A 26,723-nucleotide genomic window follows, 5' to 3' on the forward strand; every position below is an offset into this window, starting at 1 on the left:
CCATTGGCAAAATTAAGTAGTTGTGGCTGTGACCTTATGGCCTACAAAGCTTAAAATATTTACTGTCTAGCCCTTTATAGGCAAACTTTGCTGGTTTAGAGGCTCGGGTGATATATTGCCATATTGTTTAATTGATTTCATTTATATAAACATAGGAGAACATTATCAGTGTTTTTACTTACAGACTATGAAAAAGAAACCTGGATTTTATGGTCATTTAAACATAGGCTGGGATAAAACTGATCACATCACTTTACATTCATGTAGCACTGTCCATATGAGTTATTCAAAAGGACATTTCTATTAAATGTTTTCTAACCAAAATAATAGTAAAGGTAAAAATTTAGGTGGATTCATGTACTTAATAGAAAAAAATATAATCCAGAATTAAAAGATCTCCTGATGGGTAGAGCTGCTTCTCCTAGAATGAATGGATGGACAAATGCCCTTGCTCTTTCTATTCTGCAGCAGACCTGAGACAGGGCAGAAGTGTTCAAATAAGCTTGAGATAAAGACTGAATGCAAAGAGAAGAGAATTAAACAGAGCACAGGCCATGATGAATGGTGTGCTGACTCAGCGTGCAGCCTCCACATCTGTAGCTTGTCACCTGCCTTGGGAATCACCCTTCCTAGCTCTCATCTCCTGCACTTGGCAGGTGGCTTTGTAATAACTCTACATCCAGTAGTATAGCTTTAGATGGTTAGACTCCTCAGATCCCCCCACCAGAGGCCCACCACTTTAGTTCAGATTTCCAGTCAGCTTCCTAGGTACAAGAAATGACCTTACCTTTCAGAGCTATCCTCCCTCCTCCCTTTACTTTTCAAGGAAGAACTTATCTATCAGAAGAGAATCCAGTAACTCAAGAATTTTTACAGGAAATGTAATACTTGGTAGTATTTCGTACAAGTGGTTTAGCATAATCGACTTTCATTTTCCATGAAAGTGACCCGTATTAAAGCAGACAGTATTAAGAACTTATTAAGAACACTTTTTAGCCATTAATCTTGTTTGTTGTGGTACATGAAATTATTAAAATAGAATTTCTTTTCTTGTAATTTATTTTTGAAATATTTTATTATTCAAAGCTTTTACTCTCCCAAAGTATTCCTTGAATGAAGGAGGTCTATAACTTAGTTGTAGAAATGAAATGCTTGCTGTTGCCATTTTACTCCACTCACTTAATGAGACCATATATTTTTAAACTGTGTAGGGCCCTGAGATTACTTCCAATCATTGTTCAGGTGAATGTGATGAGCTTTGCAATCTGTTTCCTTTTGTTTTGTTTTGTTTTCATTGTGGCAGTAACCAAATCAGTTGCCAAAGGATTTTTTAAAGGAGACATTTTTTCTCAGTTTTTAGTACTCTTCTGATGAATTAAAACATTTTCTGTTTTGAAGAATACAGAGCACTGGCAAATTCTTATATGTATAATGTAAAAAGAGATTTCTTATGCCAATGTTTTGCTTTCAAGCATGACAGATTTACTTTCTTCCCTCTGAAACTTTTGTCTCACCCTTTAGATTGAATTAACCTATTGTGCTAAAACATAAAATATTGTATCATTTGAATAATAAGTAATTTTGGATTACTGTGTAAAATAACTTTGATGAATTACAACTTTTTTTTTGGTTAGTATTTCCTATCTTGGACATTGCTTTATATTATGTCAAATGTGACAGTTCACTATAACGCAAGATGTTTGCATAATACTGTCCTGTATAAGCTTTAAAATCCATATAACATAGAATTAGCCATTTAAAAGATGAATTATGTCATGCAGCTCAATATTAAAAAAACAAACAACCCAATCCAAAAATGGGCAGAAGACCTAAATAGACATTTCTCCAAAGAAGACATACAGATGGCCAAGAGGCACATGAAAAGATGCTCAACATCACTAATTATTAGAGAAATGCAAATCAAAACTACAACAAGGTATCACCACACACCAGTAAGAATGGGCATCATCAGAAAATCTACAAACAACAAATGCTGGAGAGGGTGTGGAGAAAAAGGAACCCTATTGCACTGTTGGTGGGAACGTAAATTGATACAGCCACTATGGAGAACAGTATGGAGGTTCCTTAAAAAACTAAAACTAGAACTACCATATGACCCAGCAATCCCACTACTGGGCATATACCCTGAGAAAACCATAATTCAAAAAGAGACATGCACCCCAGTGTTCATTGCAGTACTATTTACAATAGCCAGGACATGGAAACAAGCTAAATGTCCATCAACAGACAAATGGATAAAGAAGATGTGGTACATGTATACAATGGAATATTACTCAGCCATAAAAAGGAACAAAACTGGGTCATTGTAGAGACGTGGACAGCTCTACAGACTGTCATACAAAGTGAAGTAAGTAAGAAAGAGAAAAACAACAAATATTGTATATTAATGCATATATGTGGACCCTAGAAAAATGGTACAGATGAACCATTTTGCAAGACAGAAATAGAGACACAGATGTAGACAACAAACGTATGGACACCAAGGGGGGAAAGCGGTGTGGGGAGAGGGTGGTGGTGGTGGGATGAATTGGGAGATTGGGATTGACATATATACACTAATATGTATAAAATAAATAACTAATAAGAACCCGCTGTATAAAAAAATAAAAGAATAAAATTCAAAAAAAAAAGATGAATTATGTCTTAAGTAGTAATAGGAAATTTTATATATGTCCCTGTCTCTTCATTATATCTATGAAGATATAATATATTATTAATAGTCTAAAAAGTAAATTTGTTTACATGCCCATCTTTATTTACTAGAAAGAACTTATGTTTTGAAGTTACATGTTTATACATGTAATTTTGTGGATCTCAGTCTTTCTCCCTCTCTCAAGTAATGACATGTGCTGAGTCTATCTTTCTATGGAAAGTTTAAAAAGTACAACCAGTTTCTTAAGCAGTGAAGAGCATAGTGTTTAGAATTTATCTTTGTCCATTAAAGTATAATTGATCATAATTAAAATTATTTCAGGTAACTCTTAAAGATGATAATAACTTTTGAGGTTTATTCATGAACATGACTGATTTTTCTTCTTTTTTTTTTTTTACTTTGCTTTACTCATTTATTTATTTATTTTTAACAACTTTATTGGAGTATAATTCCTTTAAAATTGTGTGCTAGTTTCTGCTTTATAACAAAGTGAATCAGCTATACATATACATATATCCCCATATCTCCTCCCTCTTGTGTCTCCCTCCCTCCCACCCTCCCTATCCCACCTGTCTAGGTGGTCACAAAGCACCGAGCTGATCTCCCTGTGCTATGCGGCTGCTTCCCACTAGATATCAATTTTACTTTTGGTAGTGTATATATGTCCATGCCACTCTCTCACTTTGTCCCAGCTTACCCTTCCCCCTCCCCGTATCCTCAAGTCCATTCTCTAGTAGGTCTGCATCTTTATTCCCGTCCTGCCCCTAGGTTCTTCATGACCTTTTTTTTTTTTTTTTTTTAGATTCCATATATATGTGTTAGCATATGGTATTTGTTTTTCTCTTTCTGATTTACTTCATCCTCGATGACGGACTCTAGGTCCATCCACCTCACTACAAAAAACTCAATTTCGTTTCTTTTTATGGCTGAGTAATATTCCATTGTATATATGTGCCACATCTTCATTATCCATTAATCTGTCAATGGACACTTAGGTGCTTCCATGCCCTGGATACTGTAAATATTGTTGCAATGAATATTGTGGTACATGACTCTTTTTGAATTAATGGTTTTCTCAGGGTATATGCCCAGTAGTGGGATTGCTGGGTCATATGGTAGCTCTATTTTTAGTTTTTTAAGGAACCTCCATACTGTTCTCCACAGTGGCGCTACCAAGTCACATACCCACCAGCAGTGCAAGAGTGTTCCCTTTTCTCCACACCCTCTCCAGCATTTATTGTTTCTAGATATTTTGATGAGGGCCATTCTGACTGATGTGAGGTGGTACCACATTGTAGTTTTGATTTGCATTTCTCTAATGATTAATGATGTTGAGCATTCTTTCATGTGTTTGTTGGCAATCTGTATATCTTCTTTGGAGAAATGTCTCTTTAGGTGTTCTGGCCAATTTTGGATTGGGTTGTTTGTTTTTCTGATATTGAGCTGCATGAGCTGCTTGTAAATTTTGGAGATTAGTTCTTTGTCAGTTCCTTCATCTGCAAATATTTTCTCCCATTCTGGGGGTTGTCTTTTGGTCTTATTTATGGTTTCCTTTGCTGTGCAAAAACTTTGAAGTTTCATTAGTTCCCATTTGTTTATTTTTGTTTGTATTTCCATTTCTCTAGGAGGTGGGTCAAAAATGATCTTGCTGTGATTTATGTCATAGAGTGTTCTGCCTATGTTTTCCTCTAAGAGTTTTATAGCTTTATACACCTTACATTTAAGTCTTTAATCCATTTTGAGTTTATTTTTGTGTATGGTATTACAGAGTGTTTTAATTTCATTATTTTACATGTAGCTGTCCAGTTTTCTCAGCACCATTTATTGAAGAGGCTGCCTTTTATCTATTGAATATTCTTGCCTCCTTTATCAAAAATAAGGTGACAATATGTGCATGGGTTTATCTCTGGGCTTTCTATCCTGTTCCATTGAACAGGATATTTCTGTTTTTGTGCCATTACCATACTGTCTTGATTATTGTAGCTTTGTAGTATAGTCTGAAGTCAGGGAGCCTGATTCCTCCAGCTCCATTTTCCTTTTTCAAGATGGCTTTGTCTATTTGGGGTCGTTTGTGTTTCCATACAAATTGTGAAATTTTCTGTTCTACTTCTGTGAAAAATGCCATTGGTAGTTTGGTAGGGATTGCACTGAATCTGTAGATTGCTTTGGGTAATATAATCATTTTCACAATGTTGATTCTTCCCATCCAACAACATGGTATATCTCTCCATCTGTTTGTATCATCTTTGATTTTTTTCATCGGTGTCTTATAGTTTTCTGCATACAGGCCTTTGGTCTCCTTAGGTAGGTTTATTCTAGGGATTTTATTCTTTTTGTTGTAATGGTAAATAAGAGTGTTTCCTTAATTTCTCTTTCAGATTTTTCATCATTAGTGTATAGGAATGCAAGAGATCTCTGTGCATTAATTTTGTATCCTGCTACTTTACCAAATTCATTGATGAGCTCTAGTAATTTTGTGGTAGCATCTTTAGTATTCTCTATGTATAGTATCATGTCATCTGCAAACAGTGACAGATTTACTTCTTCTTTTCCGATTTGGATTCCTTTTATTTCTTTTTCTTCTCTGATTTCTGTGGCTAAAACTTCCAAAACAATGTTGAATAATAGTGGTGAGAGTGGGCAACCTTGTCTTGTTCCTGATCTTAGTGGAAATGGTTTCAGTTTTTCACTATTGAGGACAATGTTGGCTGTGGGTTTGTCATATATGGCCTTTATTATGTTGAGGAAAGTGTCTTCTATGGCTACTTTCTGGAGGGTTTTTATCATAAATGGGTGTTGAAGTTTGTCAAAACTTTTTCAGCATCTATTGGGAGGATGATAAAAATTTTATTCTTCAATTTGTTAATATGGTGTGTCACTTTGATTGATTTGCATATATTGAAGAATCCTTGCATTCCTGGGATAAACCCCACTTGAAGATGGCATATGATCCTTTTAATGTGCTGTTTGATTCTGTTTGCTAGTATTTTGTTGAGGATTTTTGCATCTGTGTTCATGAGTGATATCTTTCTTTATGACATCTTTGTCTGGTTTTGGTATCAGGGTGATGGTGGCCTCATAGAATGAGTTTGGGAGTGCTCTCCTTCTGCTATATTTTGGAAGAGTTTGAGAAGGATAGGTGTTAGCTCTTCTCTAAATGTTTGATACAATTCGCCTGTGAAGCCATCTGGTCCGGGGCTTTTGTTTTTTGGAAGATTTTTAATCACAGTTTCAATTTCAGTGATTGTGATTGGTCTGTTTATATTTTCTGTTTCTTCCTGGTTCAGTCTCGGAATGTTGTGCTTTTTTAAGAATTTGTCCATTTCTTCCATGTTGTCCATTTTATTGGCTTATAGTTGCTTGTAGTAATCTCTCATGATCTTTTGTATCTTTGCAGTGTCACTTGTTAGTTCTCCTTTTTCATTTCTAATTCTGTTAATTTGAGTCTTCTCCCTTTTTTTCTTGATGAGTCTGGCTAATGGTTTATCAATTTTGTTTATCTTCTCAGAGAACCAGCTTTTAGTTTTATTGACCTTTGCTATTTTTTCCTTCATTTCTTTTCATTTATTTCTGATCTGATCTTTATGATTTCCTTCCTTCAGCTAACTTTGGAGTTTTGTTGTTCTTCTTTCTCTAATTGCTTTAGGTTTAAGGTTAGGCTGTTTATTTGAGATGTTTCTTGTTTCTAAAGGTAGGATTGTATTCCTCTAAACTTCCCCCTTAGAACTGCTTTTGCTGCATCCCATAAGTTTTGGGTCATAGTGTTTTCATTGTCATTTATTTTTAGGTATTTTTTGATTTCCTCTTTGAGTTCTTCAGTGATCTCTTTGCTATTAAGTAGTGTATTGTTTAGCTTCCATGTGTTTGTATTTTTTACATATTTTTCCTGTAATTGATAACTAGTCTCATAGCATTGTTGTCAGAAAAGATACTTGATATGATTTCAATTTTCTAAAATTTACCAAGGCTTGATTTGTGACCCAAGATATGATCTATCCTGAAGAATGCTCCATGAGCACTTGAGAAGAAAGTGTATTCTGTTGTTTTTGGATGGAAGGTCCTATAAATATCAGTTAAGTCCATCTTGTTTAATGTATCATTTAAAGCCTCTGTTTCCTTATTTATTTTCATTTTGGATGATCTGTCCATTGGTGAAAATGGGGTGTTAAAGTCTCCTAGTATGATTGTGTTACTGTCAATTTCCCTTTTTATGGCTGTTAGCATTTGCCTTATGTATTGAGGTGCTCCTATATTGGGTGCATAAATATTTACAATTGTTATATATGCTTCTTGGATTGATCCCTTGATCATTATGTAGTGTACTTCTTTTTTTTTTTTTTTTTTTTTTTTTGCGGTATGCGGGCCTCTCACTGTTGTGGCCTCCCCCGTTGCGGAGCACAGGCTCCGGACGCGCAGGCTCCGGACGCGCAGGCTCAGCGGCCATGGCTCACGGGCCCTAGCCGCTCCGCGGCATATGGGATCCTCCCAGACCGGGGCACGAACCCGTATCCCCTGCATCGGCAGGCGGACTCTCAACCACTTGCGCCACCAGGGAGGCCCTGTAGTGTACTTCTTTGTCTCTTGTAATAGTCTTTGTTTTTAAGTCTATTTTGTCTGATATAAAAATTGCTACTCCAGCTTTCTTTTAATTTTCATTTGCATGGAATATCTTTTTCCATCCCCTCACTTTCAGTCTGTATGTGTCCATAGGTCTGAAGTCGGTCTCTTGTAGACAGCATATATACAGATCTTGTTTTTGTATCCATTCAACCAGTCTATGTCTTTTAGTTCGAACATTTAATCCATTTACATTTAAGGTAATTATCGATATGCATGTTTCTATGACCATTTTCTTAATTGTTTTAGGTTTGTTATTGTAGGTCTTTTCCTTCTGTCATGTTTCCTGCCTAGAGAAGTTCCTTTAGCATTTGTTGTAAAGCTGGTTTGGTGGTGCTGAACTCTCTCAGCTTTTGCTTGTCTGTAAAGGTTTTAATTTCTCCATCAAATCTGAATGAGATCCTTACTGGGTAGAGTAATCTTGGTTGTAGGTTTTTCCCTTTCATCACTTTAAATGTGTCCTGCCACTCCCTTCTGGCCTGCAGAGTTTCTACTGAAAGTTCAGCTGTTAACCTTATGGGGATTCCCTTGTATGTTACTTGTTGTTTTCCCTTGCTGCTTTTAATATGTTTTCTTGGTATTGAATTTTTGATAGTTTGATTAATATGTGTCTTGGCATGTTTCTCTTTGGGTTTATCCTGTATGAGACTCTGTGCACTTCCTTGACTTGATTGACTATTTTCTTCCCCATATTAGGGAAGTTTTCAACTATAATCTCTTCAAATATCTTCTCAGTCCCTTTCTTTTTCTCTTCTTCTTCTGGGACCCCTACAATTCAAATGTTGTTGCATTTAATTTTGTCCCAGAGGTCTCTTAGACTGTCCTCAATTCTCTTCATTCTTTTTTTTTATTCTGCTCTGCAGTAGTTATTTCCACTATTTCATCTTCCAGGTCACTTATCTGTTCTTCAGCCTCAGTTTTTCTGATATTTATTCCTTGTAGATAATTTTTAATTTCATTTATTGTGTTGTTCATCATTGTTTGTTTGCTCTTTAGTTCTTCTAGGTCCTTGTTAAACATTTCTTGCACTTTCTCCATTCTATTTCTAGGATTTTTGATCATCTTTACTATCATTACTCTGGAATCTTTTTCAGGTAGACTGCCTATTTCCTCTTCATTTTTTTGGTCTGGTGGGTTTTTACCTTGCTCCTTTATCTGCTGTGTGTTCCTCTGTCTTCTCATTTTGCTTAACTTACTGTTTTTGGGCTCTCCTTTTCACAGGCTGCAGGTTCATAGTTCCCGTTATTTTTGGTGTCTGCCCTCAGTGGCTAAGGTTGGTTCAGTGGGTTGTGTCAGCTTCCTTTTGGAGGGGACTAGTGCCTGTGTTCTGGTGGATGAGGATGGATCTTGTCTTTCTTGTGGGTAGATCCACATCTGGTGGTGTGTTTTGGGTGTCTGTGACCTTATTATGATTTTAGGAAGCCTTTGTGCTAGTGGGTAGGGTTGTGTTCCTGTCTTGCTAGTTGTTTGGCATAGGGTGTCCAGAATTACAGCTTGCTGGTCGTTGAGTGGAGCTGGGTCTTGGTGTTGAGATGGAGATATCTGGTACATTTTTGATATTTGATATTACGTGGAGCTGGGGGGTCTCTGGTGTACCAGTGTCCTGAACTCGGCTCTCCCACGTCAGAGTCACAGGGCAGACAGCCGGCCGGAGCACCAAAACCCTGTCAGCCTCACGGCTCAGAATAAAAGGTAGAAAAAAAGAAAGAAAGGAAGGAAAAATAAATAAATAAAATAAAGTTATTAAAATAAAAAATAATTATTAAAAATAAAAAAATTAAAAAGTAATATAGAAGAGAAAGAAAGAAGGAAAGAAGTGAACAACCAAACCAAAAAACAAATCCACCAATGATATCAAGTGCTAAAAACTATACTAAAAGAAAAAAGGACAGTCATTACCCTAGGACAAATGGTACAAGCAAAGCTATACAGACAAAATCACACATAGAACTATACACATACGCACTCACAAAAATAGAAAAAGGAAAAATATATATTTAGCATTGCTCCCAAAGTCCACCGCCTCAATTTGGGATGATTCGTTGTTTATTCAGGCATCCCACAGATGCAGGGTACATCAAGTTGATCGTAGAGATTTAATCTGCTGCTCCTGAGGCTGCTGGGAGAGATTTCCCTTTCTCTTCTTTGTTCGCACAGCTCCTGTGGTTCAGCTTTGGATTTGGCTCCACCTTTGCGTGTAGGACACCTGAGGGCGTCTGTTCTTCGCTCAGGCAGGACGCGGTTAAAGTAGCAGCTGATTAGGTGGTTCTGGCTCATTCAGCTGGGGGGGGGGGGGAGTATGGAGTGTGGGACGAGCCTGCTTCTGGGGAAGTTGTCCCTGGATCACAGGACTCTGGCAGTGGCAGGCTGCACAGGCTCCTGGGAGGGGAGGTGTGGATAGTGATCTGTTCTTGCACACAGGCTTCTTGGTGGCTGCAGCAGCAGCCTTAGCATCTTATGCCCGTCTCTGGGGTCCGCGCTGATAGCCGCAGCTCGCACCCGTCTCTGGAGCTCGTTTAGGTGGCGCTCCTTATCCCCTCTCCTCGCGCACCCGGAAACAAAGAGGCAAGAAAAAGTCTCTTGCTTCTTCGGCAGGTCCAGACTTTTTCCCGGACACACTCCTGGCTACCTGTAGCACAGTAGCCCCCTTCAGTCTGTGTTCACACATCCAACCCCAGTCCTCTCCCTGGGATCTGACCTCAGAAGCTGGAGCCTCAGCTCCCAGCCCCCACCTGCCCTGGTGGGTGAGCAGACAAGCCTCTCAGGCTGGTGAGTGCTGGTTGGCACTGATCCTCTGTGCAGGAATCTCTCCGCTTTGTTCTCTGCATCCCTGTTGCTGCACTCTCCTCCATGGCTCCGAAGCTCACCCCCCACCACCCTTGCCACCCACCATCTCTGCCAGTGAAGGCGCTTCCTAGCGTTTAGAAACTTTTCCACGTTCTCAGCCCCCTCCCACTGGTGCAGGTCCCGTCCCTATCATTTTGTCTCTGTTTATTCTTTTATCTTTTGCCCTACCCAGGTACGTGGGTAGTTTTTTGCATTTTGGGAGGTCTGAGGTCTTCTGCCAGCGTTCAGTAGGTGTTCTGTAGGAGTTGTTCCACATGTAGATGTATTTCTGATGTATTTGTGGGGAGGAAGGTGATCTCCACGTCTTACTCTTCTGCATTCTTAAAGGTCTCCCTACTGATCTTTCTTTATTCAGCTATATGATGCTTGTTTACTCTCACCCTTGTTATAGATGAGAAATGAAACTCGTCAGTTCACTTTTCTTTTTATTAATAATGCTGCTAAAAGTTTTGTTTGTAAAGTGAGATAATCATCTGAGGATTTGAATAATGCATACCCTCAAATTTTTTCCTCTTCTCCCATTCCCTTTATTCTCTTAATATTTTTGAAGACTCCAAAGAACTTTTGTAGAAGATTGTGTGTATGCGTATATATTTATACATACATACATACATATGTGTATATATATATACAAACGCACACATGCACACATACACACACACACACACACACATTTCTGTTTAGGAGCTAAAACAGAAAGATTAAAAACACCAAAATATACAAGTATACATTCCATTGCCTTCAGAGCAATGAGATCATCACATGTCATTCAGCCTCTTGAAAATTCCACTGTATTCTTGAGAAGATGAGACTGAAACACAAGTAACCTCTTAGTTTTATTATGAAATAGTTTTGACCTCCCAGGCTCTCTGAAAAGGTCTTAGGGTCCCTCCTAGAAGTCTTTTGCTCATACTTTGAGAACTGCTGTCATAGATAATTGAAAGATGATCAAATCTTCAATTGTAATGTATTTGCATATATTCAGATTTCCAAAGTTTCTCCTAATAATGTAATTTACTAAACTTCAGTCAATAAGAAAGAGTATTATATGTGTGTATATCAACAGGTTAATTTTTTTCTTTTCTTCAGTTATGGAAATTCTTGAAGCCCAATACTCCGCTGGAATCCCGGATTTCTAAGCAGTGGTGTGAAATTGGTTTCCAAGGTGATGATCCTAAAACAGATTTTCGAGGAATGGGACTTTTGGGACTGTACAATTTGCAGTAAGTAAAATGAAAAATGGTTGAGTTTTAAAGTGATGTTCTGGTCTCCTCACACTGAAATGTCAAAGTTGACTTAGTCCCAAAAGCCACTTCCCAGGAGACTCCAGGAAAACATTCAAGTCCTCTGACTCGAACTCAGGTTCATAAAATTTAAAAAGCTACTACCATCTTCCCTTTATCTGGCAAACTTCATGGATTCTTTTAAACAAATCTCAAATTTATTTTTAATTTTGTGTTATGAAAAATTTCAATTATATTCAAAAACAGAGGAAAGATTATAAAGAACCCCCTTTACACTGATCATCCAGATTCAGTAACTATTGAGATTTTGGAATACTTGCAACACTTGTTTTTTTGGTAGAAGTGTGTTAATGAAAATCCTATACTGTTTGTTGTTACACCCTAATATTTCAATATATAGCTCTAAAAGACATCAGTATTACCTTACATTAACCCCAATGACATTATTACACCTAACAAAATTAACAATGATTCCTTGGTACCATCTATATCCTGACCATATTCAAATTACCCAATTCTCTCAAATATGTCTTGTTACAGCTGGTTTGATCTGATACAGTTCCATGTAAGATCTATGCATTGCACTTAGTGATTATATCTCTCTCATCTTTTTTTTTGTCATCTTATTTTTCTTTAATTAATTTTTATTGGAGTATAGGTGCTTTACAATGTTCTGTTAGTTTCTGTTGTACAACAAAGTGAATCAGCTATACGTATACATATATCCCCTAATTTTTGGATTTCCTTCCCATTTAGGTTACCACAGAGCATAGAGTAGAGTTCCCTGAGCTATACAGTAGGTTCTCGTTAGTTATCTATTTTATACATAGTATCAATAGTGTATATATGTCAATCCCAATCTCCCAATTCACCCCCCACCTTGCCCTCTTGGTAGACATACGTTTGTTCTCTACCTCTGAGTCTCTATTTCTACTGTGCTCTCTGGTCCTTTTGAATTAAATCAGTCTCTCCCCCTCCCTCCTCTCCCTTTGCCCCTCCATCACGTCATTAATTCACGAAAGATTCTAGGTCAACTGTCCTATAAAATATCCCACAATCTGTATTTGTCTGTTTGCACTTGTACCCAACCCCGGTATGCCCTGAAAATCAGAGGTGCTCGGAAAGGCTTGAATAGGCTCATGTTGACATCTTGGTGGGAGGCCAGCAGTATCCCCACCCTCAGTCTTATGCTGAGATGGATCAGAGGAATCACAACCTGATGGCTCCGTTAGAAAGTCCCCATCAGCCCTTTATCTAACCATTTCCTCCAGTTATCTTCACTGAACCAATTAATTGTGCAAAGAGTGCTTTTCTAATTCTGTTATTCTTCCCACAGTTGTTGCCTAAAATTCTGTAAAGACAGTTTCCTTTATTAAATATGGTTATTTGGTTTCTCTAAAATATAGGCAGGGGCCTTCCTTGGTGGCGCAGTGGTTAAGAATCCACTTGCCAATGCAGGGGACACGGGTTCGAGCCCTGGTCTAGAGAGATCCCACATGCTGCAGAGCAACTAAGCCCATGTGCCACAACTACTGAGCCTGCACTCTAGGGCCCGCGAGCCACAGCTACTGAGCCCGCGTGTCACACTATTGAAGCCCGCATGCCTAGAGCCCATGCTCCGGAGCAAGAGAAGCCACCGCGATGAGAAGCCCGTGCACCTTAACGAAGAGTAGCCCCCCGCTCACCGCCAACTAGAGAAAGCCCGCACGCAGCAACGAAGGCACACCACAGCCAAAAAAAAATTTCTTTTTTAAATAAGTAAAATAAATAAATTAAAATATAGGCAGGGCAGCTGCTCAAGTAAATAAGTTGCCAATTTTCAGAGTGAGGAATTGGTGCCCTAATCCCCCTGTTAGTGATCAAACTTTTTTTTTTTGCTTTATATTTTTAAATTATCACTTTAACTCCTGGTTTTCGTATGTTTATGTGATTTAATAATTGTGCTCATTATTTTTTTCATGCTTAAATTGGGTCATTTGTAGCCATTATTTTTCAAGAAAAAAGGAGTCCTTTTAGGTTGGTTCTTGTGTCCTTTGACACTACCCTACTAGTGAGGATAGTGATATATTTTTAAAAGAAAAACAATGGCATTTTTAATGGCACCCATTTCTCCCTAAGATCTTTTATTTTTTTTTATTATTTTTTTAAATTTTTTGCCTTATAACAAATTTAATCAGTTATACATATACATATGTTTCCATATCCCCTCCCTTTTGCGTCTCCCTCCCACCCTCCCTATCCCACCCCTCCAGGCGGTCACAAAGCACCGAGCTGATCTCCCTGTGCTATGCGGCTGTTTCCCACTAGCTATCTACCTTACGTTTGGTAGTGTATATATGTCCATGCCGCTCTTTCACTTTGTCACAGCTTACCCTTCCCCCTCCCCATATCCTCAAGTCCATTCTCTAGTAGGTCTGTGTCTTTATTCCTGTCTTACCCCTATGTTCTTCATGACATTTTTTTTTCTTAAATTCCATATATATGTGTTAGCATACAGTATTTGTCTTTCTCTTTCTGACTTACTTCACTCTGTAGGACAGACTCTAGGTCTATCCACCTCATTACAAAGAGCTCAATTTCATTTCTTTTTATGGCTGAGTAATATTCCATTGTATATATGTGCCACATCTTCTTTATCCATTCATCTGATGATGGACACTTAGGTTGTTTCCATCTCCGGGCTATTGTAAATAGGGCTGCTATGAACATTTTGGTACATGTCTCTTTTTGAACTATGGTTTTCTCAGGGTATAAGCCCAGTAGTGGGATTGCTGGGTCATATGGTAGTTCTATTTGTAGTTTTTTGAGGAACCTCCATACCGTTCTCCATAGCGGCTGTACCAATTCACATTCCCACCAGCAGTGCAAGAGTGTTCCCTTTTTTCCACACCCTCTCCAGCATTTATTGTTTCTAGATTTTTTGATGATGGCCATTCTGACTGGTGTGAGATGATATCTCATTGTAGTTTTGGTTTGCATTTCTCTAATGAGTAAAGATGTTGAGCATCCTTTCATGTGTTTGTTGGCAGTCTGTATATCTTCTGTGGAGAAATGTCTATTTAGGTAAGATCTTTTATTTTAAATTTAGGAAGTTTAATAATCACCCATGCTTTTTTTTAAGATGATAATTTTTTATACAATTTTTAAAGGTTACACTCCATTTACAGTTATTACAAAATATTAGCTATATTCCCCGTGTTGTACAATACATCCTTGTAGCCTATCTTATACCTATAGTTTATACCTCCCACTCTCCCACTCCTATTTTTTCCCTCCTCCCCCTCCCCACTGGTAAATGTTTTAAATGTTACACTATCATGTAATGTGAGTGAATAAAAAAGTAAATTTTGATGACAACCGTGGTGTTACAAATAAGTGGGTAAAGACTGAGCTTTTAAATAAGTAGAGCTGGGGCAATTGGCCTTCCATTTGAAAATTAAATTAAATTTCTACCTTGCCTCAGTTTACAAATTGAATGTCAAAAACAAATATCTACAACATTTAGGAGAAAATCTTTAAGATATGTGAGTAAGGAGGGATCTCTTAAAAATAAAAACCAAAAAAGCACAAACTGTAAAAGAAAAATCAATAAATCTCACACATTAAAATCAAAATCTTCTATAAGCCACCATAAATAAAATGAAAAGAAAGCCAAGACTGACACTCACATAATTGATAAAGGATCTATATCCAGTATATTATTATCTGTAGGCTTATTTATTTGAGGACATTTTTAGATATACTGGGCCAAGAAATGTGAACAGAAACCTAATTCTAATTTAAACCTACTCTATAAACCTAATTGACCAACAAAAGTATGAAGAGACTCAATTTCATTAATAATCATGGACATGTTTACTAAATTCGCTGACTAGCTTTGAACTTTTCTGAGAGAAAATTTAAGAGGTTGTTTTATCCTTTAGATATATGCAGGAAATACACATCAAATTAAATAATACATGCTATATGTAGTTGTATTTTATAATTGTCTTTATGAAGTATTTTTTATGATATATGTTTGAAAGTATGTAAGCTTTTTGTAAGCTTCATTGCCCCTTTCTTCTCAGAACAGATTTTTTTTAACATCTCTAAGCTCCATAAGATATTTTCATCCAGAATTCTAACACCTCGTGAATATTCTCCAAGAAAATCCATTTGAATTTTTATCACCTCCTCTAGTCTCATCCTTTCTCTGCACTTTGGCTGTCACAGCCTCTTACCATGTCCCTTCATCCAGACTTTTTCTGCCTTCTGAGGGGCCTCATCCTGCCTTCCTAATAAGAATCTATAACCCTCATTAGTAAGAATATCTTTGGCTCGCTAGGGAATGGTAAAGTTCATAATTAAATTTTCAAACCTACTAGAATCATTCCTAAATCTTTGTGGGTTTTACAACTACCCTATTATACTGTCATTATATTTGGAAAATTCTATTATGAAAAGCTGTTCATTCTCTGGAGGAGCTGACACAGGTTGTATGCTTATGCTAGTGTACATCTCTGAATCCAAAATGGCCTCAAATTGGATTGAAATGAATGTATTCAAAAGGTATGGAATTATGGTTTTCTTTCCCTCCAACTGCAGGTATTTTGCAGAAAGGGATGTTGCAGCAGCTCAGCAGGTCCTATCTGATTCTCTTCATCCAAAATGCAGGTAATTGTTGAAAATGAAAGGTGGATTAGGCTTTGTGGATTAGGTAGAATTAATTTCATCTCCTATATGGCTCTATTGATGAAATTATCAAGAGAGTCAACCCACCAGAAGTGAGGCTTAAAGCTCTTCCAAACAAGCCCTTTTGACAAATGCTGAATAGGAAGGTTATAATGTCAAGTACTTGTTACAGGATTTAGGATGTAAAGTGGCACGGTTCAAGTGAGATGTGTACTTGAGGGTTTGATAACATCTCTGGTGTCTAGGAAGATGAGGAGGTGGGCATAGAGGAAGGAGAAAGCAGAGTATGGAAGAAAGAGTTCAGAGACAAGGGACCACAGTGGGGGAATAGAGGGAAGAATGGAAGTCTTGAAGTCAGGGACCAAGTGAGAAAGTCTAAAATTGCTGAAGTTCTTTTTTTCTTTTCTTAATAAAATTCTAGATTCTAAATTGTTTGCATTTTCATTTACGTTTCTAAATTTTTGTCTTTAACTGATTACATTAGGGATATCACTAAAGAGGAAATAAGGTATTTTTCTTTGCTTTTGTTTTTTCTTGCTTTTATGTTATTTTAGAATAAGTATGGGTAAGAATTTTTAAAGTAATATAAATTCATGAACGTTTTTCAAAAAGCAAGCATTTCCCAACTTTTTATGTAATATAGTTCATTACATTGGGCTGTGTTTTGATGAAGGAAAAACCAGATTAGACTGACCTGATAGAAAATGTCAAAGAGCCTTTCTACAGCCATGTCTGTTGGAGAAACATTTTGAAACTTCACCTAAAGGCTGAACACATTACCACACATTTCTTCCCCCATCTACTCCAAGAGAGGGACATTTCATCTGGGAATGTTGCTGCACAGAGCAAATCCCCTCTTCTATTAATGTATTTCTAATTGTATTACTATAAAGAGTGTATACATGCTTTAGTTACTCTTATTATAGGAATTCTTCTATTTTGTACTCATAGTTTTGTATCACTTTTTTCTCCTCAGCATGACAGGTTATCTTGTTAGTGTTCATGTTTGCTAAATAAGTCCCAAATTTTATCATACCACTCTCAAAATCTATAAACAGGTTGACTTTGTGGCTCCCCTCCCATCTTACTATTATACATACTCTAGCTTCAACTGGCTAAGATTCATTAAATTAAATTCATTAAATTATCCTATACTTCCCAAATTTATAATTATAATCTTTTTTATAAGTTTAAATTTTCACTTTCTTTACATTTTATTTACTTTGAAAAAAGCACTAAAATCATAACTCTTTCTTCATATCACATGGTTAAAATCAAACTTTTAATTTTTTAGCTACATTGTCTGAATTACATGTTTCTGTAATGTAGAGACTCTGAAATTTCTCTGATTAAAATTGTCTGGGGAGTCTGTGTGCACTGACATTCCTTGGAGAAGCATCAATTAAAAGACATGAATCCTCCATGGTCCTTGGGAAGTGACAATAAGCTTAAAATATTTTTTTTATTAACCATTGGAGAGGGATTGATTTTGTCTATAAGCCATTCTCAAAGAAAGGCTTTATAATTTTATATCCTGTGTTGGCCCCTAGAGAGGAATTATTTGAGGGTGTGATTACTCTTATTTAAGAAGAGACTAGTATTTGTGTGTGTGTGTGTGTGTATGTGTGTGTCTGTGTGGGCACGCACACACTTTGTCCCTCAAGCTACAATAAAATTGACTAGATGAAGTTCAAGTATTAATCACTTCAAATTGATGGTAAATGTCATTGAATACAAATCAGAATGTTTTGAAAACGCTACTGTCCTTCACAAATGTCTGAAAGAATTATATATTAACCCATAGTGATATCAACATAGGTTCTTTCAGGCCCTGAATATTTCAGGTGTTGAATAGGGAGAAACAATAAAATACTAAGGAAAGTTCTTTCTTGTCTACCCTTCAGCAAGCATTATACGTTATTGCTCTTGTGAAGATCAATCTGTTGAATTCTGAAGTAACTTGAGAGATAAAAGTAGGTTCAAGTTTAAGAGAAGAATTTTGATGGTTGTAGTTTTGTTTGTTTGTTGTGTGTGTGTTTCCTGAAGAGAGGAATTCCTTCTGTTTGGGCCAGGACATCCTATAAGTAATCAAATGAGTGGAGGTCATTTGGCCTTTTCTTATATTTCCAATGCAGATAGATTTAATTTAACAAAATACAGAGATACTATGTATTTACAAAGCTTTGTTGAAGAGAATATAGGTGCTTATAAATTTGTTTATATAAAATTTCTTAAATTTCACACCTAACTCATTTTAGTTTGGATATGAGTCTTTTAAGGTAAAAATCTCCTGATGCCTCTTTGGCTGACTTGTTGGTTTAATTGGCTGTCGCACTTTAAAAAGAAGTGGCTTATTTTAACGTGAATTAAAGACAGCTACTTTGAATTAGAGCCAGTCATTTACAGAGTAGAAAGTAAGTATAGTAAAATAACAGTTTGCATCATGTTTTTGTGAGCCTGTGTTTTGTGTGTGTTACATGTGTGTCTTTTAATGTAGTGTTTGCATTGTTTTATAAAGAACTCTCCTTCCTCCTACTTAGATGGAAGCTAAATGTTCATAATAACTCTAGTTTTAAATTTTTATTTAATTCCAAGGCTAACCACAATTTTTAGTGTAGAACACTGAATGAAAGTTCACATTAGCCACAAAGAAGAGTGCAACATGGTTCCTGCCTACAAGATATTGGCAGTATGGAAGTGGGTGAGAATAGGCGGAATAAGAAAGTATACAAAGTAATAGAATGCAAGTCAGTATTTTCAGAATGCTTTTATTATAGACCCCTTTCTTCAGTCTTATTCAGAAACTCAAATTATAAAAATGAATTAAAATGGAGCTACTATGATTTAGCTGTCTTAGCTTAGCCAGAGGAAATGCCACAGCACTTGTTGGAACAGAATTTTTTAAACCTATAAGTTCCTCCTTCCCTTCTTCCCTCCCTCCCTCTCTCCCTTTTATTCTTTCCTTCTTTCTTTTTTTCACTAACTCAATTATTTATCAGTAAACATTTATTTGGCATCTGCTGTGTGCCAGACATCACAAATAAGGCTGAGTAAGATAGTTGCCATGAGGGAAAACCAAACGAAATGCAGTGGGGAATCATTACTGAGGTAGCATCTTGCTAGAGGAGGAAGTATTATTTGATAATTAATGGATAATATAAAAGAGTATGGTTGGACTTTAGGTCTGTCTCTCACTGCTGTACTATAGTGAATAAGGGATAAGTAGTATGGCTTTAAATAATTCCATTTCTGAGCTCCATATAAATTGTATTGTGGCTTTTTAGTTAATTAAGTTATTAACATTTAAATTGATTAGTGTTTGATAACTGAGTTACAGACATCCCCACACCTAGTCAACAGTTTTAAGAAAAACATTAAAAGAGAACAGGTATCAATTAGAGAAGTCTTATTTATTTATTTACCTATTCATTCATTTATTCAGCAAATTCAGCAAAGCAGAATGGGAGAAGAAAAGGATGGATAAAGCAATTGGGTGAGTGTGGGACTTCATATATAAAGGTAGTCAGAAGAGCACTGCAAAAAATGACAAGGATGAAAATGCACATGTCCTGATGGAAATACATAATCCAGTTGAATTTTGAAAAGGACCTGTTTATATGTTTTTGTATTTACATGTATGATTGTATGATACTACTTTGCCTGTGACCAAGTGATGAAGTTTAGAAAGTTATAACTGTATGGAAATGATTTTCAAAAATCATAATTTGGAATTATATTTTCTAGTCTTCTTTTAAGGATTTCTATCAAGTATCAGGCTATTAGTTAAAAGTTTACTTTAGAAGGTCTTTTTTTATAATGCCCCATTTCATCCAAAAATTTTTCTGAGCAGAGAACTCCTTTTTTTTTTTTTTTATGTGCCGGATTTATAATACCAGAGAGGACTTAAGAACTCAGTTTCACTTAATTTTACATAGACATGTAGAAAATGGACTAGAAAATATACCCTGAGTGTTAAAATACTAGTTAAATTTTTCCTCATTTTAAAGGTAATATAAGATTTATTATAGAAAATTTCAAAAATATAGGAAAGTAAACAAAACAAATCACCATAATATTATGCTAATATACCCATATTAATATTTTGTGGCATTTCACTCTAGTTTTTCTACACATTTGTGTGTATAATAAAACTTGGCTTGTTCTATACATAATGTTTTATATCCTGCTTAAATAATCTTTAGGAGTATGGTTTTTACTAGTTGTAATATGTTATATGAGATTACCATAATTTATTTCACCAATCATCTTCTTTAGGATATATGAATAGTTTACATCTTTGCCATACAAATAATGCTGTAATGACTATCATTGCATATAAAACTTTGCCATTTTCCATTTTTTTCTCTCATACAATTGGGAATGGCATTACCAATTCAAAGCATGCGAACTTTCAATTCTCTTGGCATATATTATTAAAATTTTCTGGTAATTTATAAGATTCAGGGTTTTGATAAGTTGGGGAGAGAAGGGAAATCTGACACTCTGATAATAGCAATTTAAATATCAAATTATCATTTTTTGAAATGCTTACTTCTCATATGTGATATACAGTTGGTGTGGCTTGCACTTTACAGGTACTCGTTTGCAATTGTGGGCATCAATATAACTGATCTGACATATAATCTACTGGTGAGTGGAGCTCTAAAAACTCATTTCTACAACATCGCTCCAGAAGCTCCAACGTTATCTCACTTCCAGCAAACATTCTGTAAGTGTCCTGTTGCTTAATTATTGATATAGGTTTCTATAGAACACTCTAGACAAGGGTTGAAGCTGAGAGGTCTTTGTGATTTGGCTGCATTGGAGCCTTTGAACTTCCTTCTTTGGTTTTGATTTTGTTTTCTCATTCACAATCTACACATATTTTCAGGCATCATGAATCTTTCCTCGTTCCCAGCTCTTGCTTAATAAATATTCAATGTATCAACTTCCCATCTGACTTAAAGACATCAGAGATATCTTTCTTCCTCTGATCCAGCATGGCATAACACTTAAGAGTGCAGGCTCTAAAGACAGCCTGAGTTGACTCCCAGATCTATATTAACTACCATCTCTACGCCTCAGCTATCTCATCTATAAAATGAGTCCTTTCTTCATAGAGCTGCTATGGAGGTAAAATGAGATGAGGATAAAAAGACTTTTTATTAGCTAGTCCCATAGTAGTGCTCAGTGAACATTAGAAAGAGAAGGTGGTGGTTTAATGGGTGATACAGATGGTGGTAGAGTTCTCATTGGTATTACTTTTACTGCTACCACTACTAGTGCTACAGAGGGTAGTGTTTGCAGCCCTTTCTAAGTGTAGGTGCTAGTAGAGAGAAGTATTTTTGACCCTGAACCAGAGCCTTATGTTGTCCTTGCCTGAGGGGTATCCTTTGGGGTTGCAGTTGTGCTGAGGTTTCAGAAGATAAAGACCGAGACCGTTTAGTAGAGCCCTCAGATGCTATTCTCTAATTTTAGAGGCAGAATCCTAAAAGGTAGCTGTGTGTCATTATGATCCTTGCTGGCCAGACATAAACTGGTATGGAGGAATATAGAACAATAGTCTACCAAGTCTTCAAGCAATCTAAGCAATTTAAAGGAAAAATGTCTTTTAAACCGTTTAAACCAGGCTTACTGCACTGAGGGCCTTGTACCTGAGCTTTCTTAACAAGAAAATTTCAAAATTCTTCTCCTTATGTTTCTTTCAGCCTTTTTTCTGTTGTTATGTTGCTAAACAGGTCTGCCACTCTTTCTAAGTATGGTTAAGACACAATCATTCCACCCCAAATCTACCACAGGAGAGTGTTGTTCCCCAGTTCAATTTTAAAATGTGATAAAGTCACAAGTTAACAGCCATTTACTTTATCTAAATTCCTAAATTAATAGTGACTATGTTATCTAGGATTCTGCCTTCTTTTACATCTGCTTAAGCAGGACTTCCAGTTAAAGATGACATAATTAGTGTATGCATTATGCTCCTTTCTGAAATTACACTAAAGTTAATAGAAAGAGATTTTCCTAAGAAAGCATAACCCACAAGGATAAAAATCAGAAACAAAGCACGAAAATCTCATTTTGAAATCTGGAAAACAGATTAAGTGGTAAATGATTTAGTAGTCTTGAGAGAGCAAATCCTTAACAGGTGGCATGGAAAGGTAAGAAGCAACTTGATTTATTCCACAGGACTCCCCAAAAGGTTAAAAAATTGGCAGCATTAGATATCTCAGAAATGAGGGTTAACATAATAAGACCAAAAATAGCAAGATTGTTTGAAAATATGTTAAGAAGCTCTTAGAGACCTAAATCCCCTTCCCCAGGAGACAGCTTCTGTCCTTACCCCTTCTTAGCAGAGGCTGGTGTACTTTACAGGGAGAGAAAAATAAAAGGTCTCTGGTCTGATGAGAATCAGATACAGCTGATGACAAACCATACTGAAAGTGATGATGAAGACAGAGACCCAGGCTCCTTCTCCTACCCAATTCCTATCACTTTGGCAAGAGACTGACAAGGGCCTTCTCTGAAATCTGAACATCTCAAGAGAAGATAGCTGAAGATGCTGACCTCTGGGTCTCCCCAGTGAAGCAGCCCAGTCATATCACTCTACAGTCATGCTCACCATCAACAAACCCTACCTACGTGCTCAGAGCTTCCAATCAGCTTTTAATCCAGTTGGATTTTTATTTAGTAAAAAATATTTACAGGTAACCAAATATTACCAGATGTTTGAGTGTGATGGTTAAAAACATGTTCTCAAATTCTTTGATAGTCCTCCCATTAAAAGGTAGGTTTTTATGTTCCTCTCACCCAGCCCAACTGGGCTGACCAGTTGGTTGACCAAGAGAATAAGCAGATTTGACACTATGTGACTTTTAGGGCTACATTAGAAAAGTCTTTCTTCTGTGGATAAAGAAGATGTGGTACATGTATACAATGAAATACTACTCAGCCATAAAAAAGAATGAAATAATGCCATTTGCAGCAACATGGATGCAACTAGAGATTATCATACTAAGTGAAGTGAGAAAGAGAAAGACAAATACCATATGATATCACTTATATGTGGGATCTAAAATATGACACAAATGAACCTACTTATGAAACAGAAACAAACTCATTGACATAGAGAACAGGCTTGTGGTTACCAAGGAAGAGGGGGTTGGGGGAGGAATAGAGTGGGAGGTTGGGGTTAGCAGATGTTAGCTATTATATACAGAATGGTAAACAACAAGGTCCTACTGTATAGCATAGGGAACTATATTGAATATCCTATGATAAACCATAATGGAAAAGATTATTAAAATAAGAATGTGTGTATATATATATATATATATATATATATATATATATATATATATATATAAATGAATCACTTCGCTGTACAGCAGAAATTAATACAACATTGTAAGACAATTATACATCAATAAAAAAATTTTTTTTTAAAGAAAAGGCTTTGATCGGGAGATCAGGGATTGAGCTGCCTTTGGAAGCATGAGCCACCATGTAAGGTATCTGATTCCTCTGTGTTGTAAAAAAGTCCAGGACATACAGAGCAATCATATGTAGGTAATCTGACTGACAGCCCCAGATGAGGTCCCAGCTGATAACATCTACCACTAGACTTGTGAGTGAAGATGCATCTAAATGATTCCTGCCACCAGCTGTCAAGTCACCCCCAACATTCAGATCTTCCTGGTTGAGATTCCAGACATTGTGGATCCATTCCTCCTCTACCCTTTCTGAATTCCAAACCCACTGAATTCATGAGAATATTAAAATGTTTTTTTTAAGCCACTGAATTTTGGAATAATTTCTTAAGCAGCCCTAGGTAACAAGAACAGTAAGGAAAGCCTCAAACATGAAAGAGTGTCTAAAACAGGAATAAATAAAGCCACTATAAAGAAACAGAAACCATGCAGAGAGAAGAAAACTTCAAAAATATGTATCATTAATATCCTCAAGAGATAAGAGAAGAAATTGCTACTATGAAACAAGAATAAGGTGCCATAGAAAGAGCATTCAGAGAATAAAAGAGTGTTCTTAGAAATTAAAAGTCAGATAACAGGAATGAAATTTCCAAGAAGGATTAGAAGATAAAGCTGAAAACTTCCAGAAAGTAGAACAGAAATTATAGATGAAAAATAGAAAATAAAGGTTGAGAAATTAAAGGACCATTCTTGAAAATCTTATAAAAGGAGTGCCAGAAAAAAGAACAGTGAAACTAAGGGGAGGGAATCAAACAAATAAATCAAGAAAAATTTTCAGAACTGAAGGATGCCTTCTCATATTTAAACTAGTAAGCACCAGGATAATAGATTAAAATGGATTCACACTCAGGTCCATATCATTGTGAAATTTTAATACATAGGAAAGAGATGATTCTAAAAATTTCCAAATCTGTCACATAAAGAATTGGGAGTCAAGATGACATTGGAGGGCTTCCCTGGTGGCGCAGTGGTTGAGAGTCCGCCTGCCGATGCAGGGGACACGGGTTCGTGCCCTGGTCTGGGAAGATCCCACATGCTGTGGAGCAGCTGGGCCCGTGAGCCATGGCCGCTGAGCCTGTGCTCCCAGAGCCTGTGCTCCGCAACGGGAGAGGCCACAACACTGAGAGGCCTGCGTACAGCAAAAAAAAAAAAAAAAAGATGACATTGGATTTCTCAACAGCAACACTGTATTCTAGAAGGGAGTGGAATAATGTCTTCAAAGATTTAAGCAAATATTATTTAAAATCTAAGGGAATATGATTTCCAGTTTTGAATTCTATACCCAGTCCAACTTATCAATTAAGTGTGGAGTAGAATAAACACATTTTTTTGAGTGCAAGGTCTTAAACATTTTACCTTCTTGTACCTTTATAAGGAAGCTACTGAAAGATATTTTTCCATAAAATAAGAGAGTAATCCTAAGAGGAATAAGTGAGGTACAGAAAGCAGGAAATCCATGAGAAAAAAGAAGAGAAGAGAAGAGGGGAAGGGAGAGGAGGGGAAACGATAGGAGAGGAAAGAGAAGAGAATCTTCAAGATGAGGCAAGTCAAAAAATCAAGCAATGGAAAATATGTTATTTAGAGCTATGGAGGTCAATAATCAAAGAATCAGCTGGAAGAGTTGAAATGCTGCTTTAAGGAAGCAGGAATTAGGACAGGAAGTGTTGCTGGGTTTTTGTTTGCTTTTTGTAACAAGACTTATTAAACTATTTGACTCTATGTATAATTTGATGTTCAACGTAACTAATTATTAGAGAAATACTAATCAAACTACAATGAGGTATCACCTCACTCTGGTCAGAATGGCCATCATCAAAAACTCTACAAATAATAAATGTTGGAGAGGGTGTGAAGAAAAGGGAACCTACACTGCTGGTGGGATGTAAGTTGGTACAGCCGCTGTGGAGAAAAGTATGGAGGTTGCTTAAGAAACTAAAAATAGGGCTGCCATATGACCCAGCAATCCCACTCCTGGGCATATATCTGGAGAAAACTATAATTTGAAAAGATACATGCACCCCAATGTTCATTGCAGCACTATTTACAATAGCCAAGACATGGAAGCAACCTAAATGTCCATCAGCAGGTGAATGGATAAAGAAGTGATATATATGTATATATGTACACACACACACACACACACACACACACACACACACACACTGGAATATTACTCAGTCATAAAAAATAAGGAAATAATGCCATTTGCAACAATATGGGTGGACCTAGATATTATCATACTAAATGAAGTAGGCCAGAGAAAGACAAATATTATATGATATTGCTTATATGTGGAATCTAACAACAACAAAACAATACAAATGAACTTTTTTACAAAACAGAGATAGACTGACCACAGACATGGAAAACACACTTATGGTTACCAAAGGGGAAAGATGGGGAGGGATAAATTAAGAGGTTGGGATTAATATATACACATGACTATATATAAAATAGATAACCAAGAAGGACCTACTGTATAGCACAGAGAACTATAATATGAATATGAAAAAGAATAGACATACATATGTATAATTGAATCATGCTGTACACCTGAAATTAACACATTGTAAATCAACTATACATCAATAAAAAATAAATAAAGTAAATTATGTATAAGTTGAATGAAAAAGCAAATTTTAAAATACATACATCTTTATGACTTGTTAATGGAAAATGTAAGTCCCCTACATTTGTGATTACAGCTCCTACTTTGACAACTAGATGATTATATTTACTCCTGTAACAATTCTGACCATTTCCAGCAAATAATATTGAGGTTTTACTACAGATCAGATTCTGTGTTGAGGAAGACAGACATCTAAACAAATAAAACACAGTGGGAAGAATTTTGTTATTGAAGAAGTAAAATCTCACTCAGTCTGGGCGTCAGGGAAAGCTTCCTAAAGCAAATTCCACTTTCCATGAGAACTGAAAAATAGGTAGCAGGAAATATAGCAGTGGTGGCCTAGTGGTCCAGCGAGAGGGAGTGGCACAGGCAAAGGCCACAAGACAAACAGCGTGGTAGATTCAAGGAATAGAGCATAGGATTTGGGGTGGGAGGAGGGGTGTCTAGAGATGACAGTAGTAAAAACAGGAATGGGGAAGGGGGATATCTTGAAAGAGTTTTATAAGCCATTTGAAAGAGCATAAACGTAGATAAATAGGACCCCTTGCTTTGTTTCT

The 26,723-nt window shown here is 36.5% G+C and overlaps 1 protein-coding gene across 1 annotated transcript in view; it reads left to right on the forward strand.

The window, feature by feature from the left end:
• ELMOD1 (ELMO domain containing 1) overlaps window positions 1–26,723 on the forward strand; it is a 45,851-nt gene that overhangs the window by 14,756 nt on the left and 4,372 nt on the right. Inside the window, exons 5-9 of the mRNA XM_060104693.1 lie at window positions 11,228–11,361; window positions 15,967–16,035; window positions 16,538–16,561; window positions 19,496–19,546; window positions 20,649–20,782. Of these exons, the coding sequence (XP_059960676.1) occupies window positions 11,228–11,361; window positions 15,967–16,035; window positions 16,538–16,561; window positions 19,496–19,546; window positions 20,649–20,782 (412 nt within the window). The remainder of the gene's footprint in view (window positions 1–11,227; window positions 11,362–15,966; window positions 16,036–16,537; window positions 16,562–19,495; window positions 19,547–20,648; window positions 20,783–26,723) is intronic.

This window comes from Mesoplodon densirostris, chromosome 7 (genome assembly GCF_025265405.1).
Source record: "Mesoplodon densirostris isolate mMesDen1 chromosome 7, mMesDen1 primary haplotype, whole genome shotgun sequence".
Taxonomy (NCBI): domain Eukaryota; kingdom Metazoa; phylum Chordata; class Mammalia; order Artiodactyla; family Ziphiidae; genus Mesoplodon; species Mesoplodon densirostris.